Raw genomic sequence first — 6804 nt, 5'->3', positions numbered from 1 at the left:
AATTCAGCTAATATTTTAGCTGGCTTTCAGCTATCAATTTCAGCATCTTCAGTGACCAAATTCAGCTTACAGCATTCACACTAGAATTATTATAGGTAATGCTATATATCTACTCCATAATTATGTTAAAAAGTTACAGTTTTAATGTTTTAAAAATGTAGTTTTAGTGTGTTCAATAAATATTTATCCTGTTCGGCCCGCGACCTCAGGTGTGTTTTGGATTTTAGCCGTTTGTGTGATTGAGTTTGACACCCCTGTTCGAAAAGAACATTAATTAACTGTTAGCAAAAAAACACAATTTTTATTCATTTCAGGGTCTTTTCTATAGATATATTTTTCATGGTAGCTTCCTGCTAGCTAGTGTAAGACAAAAGGCGCTCCAAGAGATCATCCATCCATCATAGGACAGTTGAGGCGTGTCTTAAATAGAGATTCAAACCCAGTAAAACTGAATATTTAGATAGCTGCCTGTTCAAAAAACACTTTTTTCTAGTTTTTGAACAGTATCAATCAAGTTTTGCCATAAAAACTAATTTCTTACCTCAGGAAAAGATTCACATTTTCAGGTGTTTGTTTAAACAGTCCTTCAAACTGGTCCCTCGCCCACTGAAAGACGAACATGTAGCTTAGAAAAACGCAGATCATAACGTCTGCAGGCGAACATGAAGGGCTTGTACCTGCAGCGTGTGTTCGATTCGGTGAGGGAAGTTCTTGAGGGTGCACAGTGGAATGGCGTTGCTAGAACTGGATTTGGCCGGTCCATAGGACTCCGTCAGGTGGGGTACCACCACCAGAGTGTGGCCCTTGCTTCCTAGAGTTCCTCCCTCCAGCATCGGCTTTTGGTGAAGAACACAGCGGCCGTCCAGATAGACCCCTGGGAAATTAAAAAAAGTGTTTTAAAAGTGTGTTCTTAACCCCTAAAAGCCAAAGATACACCATCACTTTTACTAGTTAATTTTCACCCGATATAATATACCTGATGAAAAGTATTTGTCATAAAAATAGATTAAAATACAATATGACATCATATGATAAATTTAGGTATTTTTCTTTTATTTTCAATTGTGGTTTATGTAACAAAATGGAAAATCAAAACATAGGAAGATCCTAAAGACATGCTTGAAAATTACTAAAAAAATCTGATACTGGAGACTTGATCTTTGAGACTTTATGCAGACCCATGACACTTAGAAAAATGCAAAATATGGAAAATATGTACCATATTTTCCGGAATACAAGTCGCAAGAGCAAAAAAGGTCAAATCAAGAAGAAAAAAAGGGTATACAAGTCGCTCTGGAGTATAAGTCACATTTTTAGTGGAAAAGTCTGACGTTGCAGAACAAATCCGCCAAGCCCAGCGTAGCTAAAATATATAAATTACTACAAAAATACTAATCTTCTGATCTGTATGAGAAAAATATCAAAATTTAAGAGGAAAATAATCAGATTCTCTTCCTTGTTTGTTTTGGACGACACTTTTTCTGCCACTGTCAGTAGCAAACACTAGAGATGCAGCGCCCTCTACTGGTTGTTAGAGGAAACGGCCACTAAAGGGCGATCAGGGTTTCCTGGAAAGATAACAAATATATGAGCCTATTTATGTCTAAAAAAAAAAAAAAGTCGCTCCTGAGTATGAGTTGTACCCCTGGCTATGGTGCAACAGGGTTCAGATTTTCCAGTCTCTTTCTATGATTTCCTTACTGGCTTCCACATTATCGAGAGCTGCAGCCACTCCATCCAGGCCCTTGAAGAAGCTGTAGTCGTACAAGGCCTCGCTGTCAGCGTCCAGACGGTTTTGATGAGAGGTGATTTTCATCTGCGGGTTCATCTGACACACCGCTTTGGCTGCAACCTCCGACTTGGGCTTCTGTTGAAGGAAATGTGAGCAAAAAGGAAAAAAGTTTGAATTTGGTCATAAAAGGACAGATTCATAACAGGATGTAAAAACTACCACAAAGCCACTATATGATCTTAAAGGGTAACCAAACACTAAATTATATTTTTGTGTCTGTTGATCTCTTTAAATGGGACTTTAAAAGTGTTGTTGTTACCAATTTTTTATAAATTAAAATAAACTTGTTTAATTCTTGAAAATAGTCTAAGGCCCAATCCGAATTCTTCTCTTTCTCTAAAATGTAAGTAATGACTTCTCTTGTAGCATTATCCTTTTTTTAAAAGTTGTAAAGCCACTGTTATTAAATATATTCAATCGCTGGAAGCTCGGCGCTGACCGACGCGGACCGGCGATTATTGGTGACGTCATCGAACAAAAGTCACGTCCGAAATATTAGACACTATTTTTTATCGCCCTCCATTTCGACGGATAAATGAAGGAGAAAGGGGAAGGGAAGAATTCGGATTGGGCCTAAAACCATCGATGTGCTGCCCCCTACAGGTTGAACCGAGGTATTACATTTGAATTTCGTGATTGGTCAAACCATTTGAGTTCCACATCATTTCAGAAGTCTGACATCATAATCTGCAGCTCCAGTAATGAGCCCCACCCCTCAAATTTCGGCTGTGGGTGGAGTCAGCCTCCAGCTCCCCTGTTTGGTCACCCTTTAAAGTCCCTTGATTTATTTTAAAAGCACTTGTCTTTTAATTATGATTTTGCCATTTTTAGCCTAAATAAAAAAATGTCTGCTGGTGAATTTACAACAATTTCAGAAAAAAATACTCAGAAATGTTATTTTAAGCTTAATTCTCCTCATGCATGTCCTCCATCATGAGAAAAATGCTACGAAACACCTTAAAAAAAACACCAAAAACACAATTTTCATTGGAATGACTCTTAGTTTGGATTTTAGCTACTTTACAGTCAAAGACGGACAGACAACATCAACAAAGTTAAACATGTTTTTTTCTTTTTTTTTACCCCAATATCGTGAGACCTGAACAGGAACTGGCGGTTTAAGTTGGATCTTTCGATGTAGTCCATGTCTGTCACAGTGATGTGTCCCCCCTCTCCTGCACCCAGCCCCATGAGAGCAAAGTTTTTCAGCAGCTCACAGCCGATAGCGCCAGCGCCAACCTTAAAAAAAGATAAAAACACATAACCAACAGGATTGGTTGGCCCCATAAAATGTCTTTTACAGAAATAATCTTCCATAAAATAAGACAAAACGCACAGATTCTGGATTTGTGTGTAAAGTGCGCCCCCTCTTGGACAAAAAAACCAACTCTTTCCTCACCAGAAAATACTTCTGCTCCCCAAGCTTCTTCTGGAAGGACGAGCCAAAGACAGCAGTCTGTCCATCGTACCACGTGCCCGTCTGTCAGTTGAAAAGAACTCATCAAAATGTGCTTTTAAAAGGCAAACCTTCATCTGTGGAGATGTTTAACGTACGGATGTAACGGAACACTCTGCTAGTCGTCGATCCTCGTCTTCAGGCAGACACTCCAGTGCATCAAAGTACATCCACTGCTGAAGAGGAGTGAACTTCCTGCTGCAAGCCTTAAACAGAGGGAGGAGTAGCCCACGTTAGCCGTACAGTTCTTCAAGTTACTCATTAGCAACATTAAGAAATAACTGAGGTATGAAGGGGTAATACTAGTATGATGCAATGCAGAGTCCAAAGTGCCTTAAAGTCCCACTCCCATCATCTTCTGATCTGTTTTAAAAGTGTTCCCAGTATTTTTTTTAACTACAATTGAGCTGTTTTAGCCAAAAATTTTAAATATGTTTTCTATAAGTTTCTGCAGCAGCAGGAGTTCAGCAGAAAACAAAGACGTTCATGAATATAGTTGTCTACCAGTGGATGCATCAGAATGGAGCAGAGCAGGGAGATTGTGATTCGCCGTTTTAGGACCTACAAGTTTTTTCCAACTGCATTTTTTTGTCTGCTCCTGATTCACAACGATTTGTACAAAGAAATGCAATTTTAAGCTTAATTTTCTTTGCTTAAATTTCCTCCATCATGAGGAAAATGCTACTAGCTACTAGTACTACTAGTACTTTTTAAAAAACGTTATAGTTTTTTGAAATATTGAGCACAAAATGCCTCATAGGAAGTGAATGAAAAACTTTGTGCACCTTGAAACCGTCATTTACAGTAATCTTAAAATAATTTGGCATTGAGCCGTTATATCAGTGTTATGTTAGCTCATTTGGGTGATTTGGGATCTACCGAGAGTTTTATGCTAATGTGGAATTTTATCTAATATTTTGGCCAAAATTGTATCTACATGAGGTTTTCTACGCTCATTTGGAATTAACTTAATATTTTAGCAACATGCTAACGATTTTTTCTGATATGTTATGTACTGAAAGTTTTTATGATAATTTGGAATTTATCTTATATTTTAGCAACATACTAACATTTTTTGGCTAATTTGTTTTTATATATATACTGAGATTTTTTACGCTAATTTGGAATTCATCTAATATTTTAGCAACATGCTAACGTTTTTGGCTAATATGTTACTGGGACTTTTTTATTCTAATTTGGAGTTTATCTAATTTTTAGCTAATATGTTATCAACTGAGGTTTTTATGCTAATTAGGAATTTATCTTATATTTTAGCAACATGCTAACGTTTTTGGATAAATTTTTTTTTATCTACTGAGGTTTTTCACGTGAATTTGGAATTTAGCAAATAATTTAGCAACATGCTAATGTTTTTGGCTAAAATGTTATCTACTCAGGTTTTTTACGCAAATTTAGAATTTAGCTAATAATTTAGCAACATGCTAACGTTTTTGGCTAAATTAATTATTTTATCTACTCAGGTTTTTCACGCGAATTTGGAATTTAGCAAATAATTTAGCAACATGCTAACGTTTTTGCTAAAATGTTATCTACTCAGGTTTTTACGCAAATTTAGAATTTAGCTAATAATTTAGCAACATGCTAACGTTTTTGGCTAACTTTTTTTTCATCTACTGAGGTTTTTCACATGAATTCGGAATGTATCTAATATTTGAGCAGCTTGCTAACGTTTTTGGTTAATATGTTACTTAGAGTTTTTTATGCTAATTTGGAATTTATCCAATATTTTAGCAGCATACTAACGTTTTTGGCTAACTTTTTAATCTATTGCGATTTTGTTTGGCTGCTTTGTAGTTTACCTAATATTCTAGCAACAGGGCAACATTTTTGACTTATTTGACATTTACTGCAGATTTTATTTTTTTTAAGTTTAACTATAAATTTAGCAAGGTGCTAGCTTTTTTAGCTAATTTGGCATCCACTAAGGTTTTTTGGGCCAATTTGGAGTTTAGCTCATATTTTTGCAAAATGGATATATATTGAGTATTTTTAAAGCAAACTTACTTCAAATTTTAATGAAATTTAGGCAAACTTGAAGAGTCTTTAATGAAATGTTAAATGTTTTTTTTCTTTTAAGAATTTTAAAAATTTCAAATAGCTTTTGCCTTTCAACAAATCCATTCAACAATTAGAGTAAATTGCTTCAGCATTTTCAGCAAAAAGCTTCTGCATCTTTAGTGACCAAATTCAGCAAAAATCCTTCACAATATTATTATCACAGGTGATGCACCTTTCTAGTTTTGATTGTCGTAGGTCTTTAACACTTCAGTGATCCACCTTTTCGGCTGACATCGCCTCACCTTGATGACCTCCTGAGCAGCCAGGCCTCCAAAGAAAGCGTTGATAGGAGCCAAATCGCCCCGCGCCGTGCAGGACAGTAGCTGCACGGCGGCCTCGTCCAGCTGCTCCACTTTTGCCTCAGTATTCAGCTCCCTCACCATTTTAAGCAAACAGTCAGCATCTGCCTGTGAGGCCATTAGCAGTGAGAGTGAGTGGAAAGTATTGCTGTGTCACTTCACATCTGCATGAACTGACCTGACACCAAGAGTGGGGGAGCCGCTGCTTGGTCTTCACAAACTCGTGCAGGGCTTGGAAGGCCAGGTGCAGAGTGTGGTGACGTGATACTTTCCCATAGTCGTTGAGTATCAGGAGCTCACGATCGTGCAGCGCTTCACTCAGTGGTTTCTGTAATGGAGGAGGTCATTACTGTTCTGAAAGTGGGATTTATTTATTTTGTTTTTTTAACAAATGAGTGCCACTTACAAAGTGTAGCTGGAACGGCTGTTTAACCTCCGTCACCACGCCCCCACGTTGGTACTCAGAGAAGGATGAGGTGTCACAGATGCTGAAGGAGTACTGGTCTGGTCATGACAAGTTAAAAAATGGAGAAAAAGGAAATAACTTAAAGACCGGAGCTTCAATGTTTATGTACTGTGATATACTGTCATTGTTAACACGATGAATGTCATTCCAGCAGATTCTAAAGGAGAAAAGAGTCGTTTTACTTCCAGGTATGAAACGAGTCCACAAAAATAACTCATATTTCATAAATAATTCTTTTTTTTAGTGTTCCAAAGGTAATAAATAGTCATATACATGGATTACTCTAAAACATGTGTGAAAGTCGAGGCCCGGGGGTCGGATCCGGCCCTCCAGATCATTTTATTTTATTGTTATTAATGGCCCGATGTTATCTTGCTCTCTTTTCTAACTTTTATCATTTTGGTTGAATGTATTTTTATGTAGAGTAAAATATTGAAAGTTATTTAAGGTTTAAGTTGATTTATTCTGGAGTAAGATTACTGTATTTTTATCATTTATGATTTTGTTAAAAAATAAAGGGTTTAAAGCCTTAAAAATTGGCATTCTGCTAGCTTTTTGAACTATTTTGGCATTTAAGCTACTTTGGAGTTTAGTTAATATTTTACCTACATGCTAACTGCTTTGGCTAATTTAGGCTTTTTTCAGTTTTTTTAGGCTATGTTGAAGTTTCGCTGTTTTTTTCAGCAATGCTAGCTGTTTTGGCTAACCTAAG

At 36.8% G+C, this 6804-nt stretch overlaps 1 protein-coding gene across 1 annotated transcript in view; it reads right to left on the bottom strand.

Annotated features, from left to right (window-relative positions):
• The window catches only part of uba7 (ubiquitin-like modifier activating enzyme 7), a 45031-nt gene that overhangs the window by 35060 nt on the left and 3167 nt on the right, over nucleotides 1-6804 (bottom strand). The window contains exons 7-15 of the mRNA XM_024270501.2: nucleotides 6033-6130; nucleotides 5805-5954; nucleotides 5570-5734; nucleotides 3347-3454; nucleotides 3192-3272; nucleotides 2876-3031; nucleotides 1702-1867; nucleotides 678-874; nucleotides 542-606 (exon numbers count right to left, since the gene is read on the bottom strand). Coding sequence (XP_024126269.1) covers nucleotides 542-606; nucleotides 678-874; nucleotides 1702-1867; nucleotides 2876-3031; nucleotides 3192-3272; nucleotides 3347-3454; nucleotides 5570-5734; nucleotides 5805-5954; nucleotides 6033-6130 — 1186 coding nt within the window. The remainder of the gene's footprint in view (nucleotides 1-541; nucleotides 607-677; nucleotides 875-1701; nucleotides 1868-2875; nucleotides 3032-3191; nucleotides 3273-3346; nucleotides 3455-5569; nucleotides 5735-5804; nucleotides 5955-6032; nucleotides 6131-6804) is intronic.

This window comes from Oryzias melastigma, linkage group LG5 (assembly GCF_002922805.2).
Source record: "Oryzias melastigma strain HK-1 linkage group LG5, ASM292280v2, whole genome shotgun sequence".
In the NCBI taxonomy this organism is placed as follows: domain Eukaryota; kingdom Metazoa; phylum Chordata; class Actinopteri; order Beloniformes; family Adrianichthyidae; genus Oryzias; species Oryzias melastigma.
Note: the sequence above shows the minus strand (reverse complement) of the source record. Positions and strands in the feature narration are given on the sequence as shown.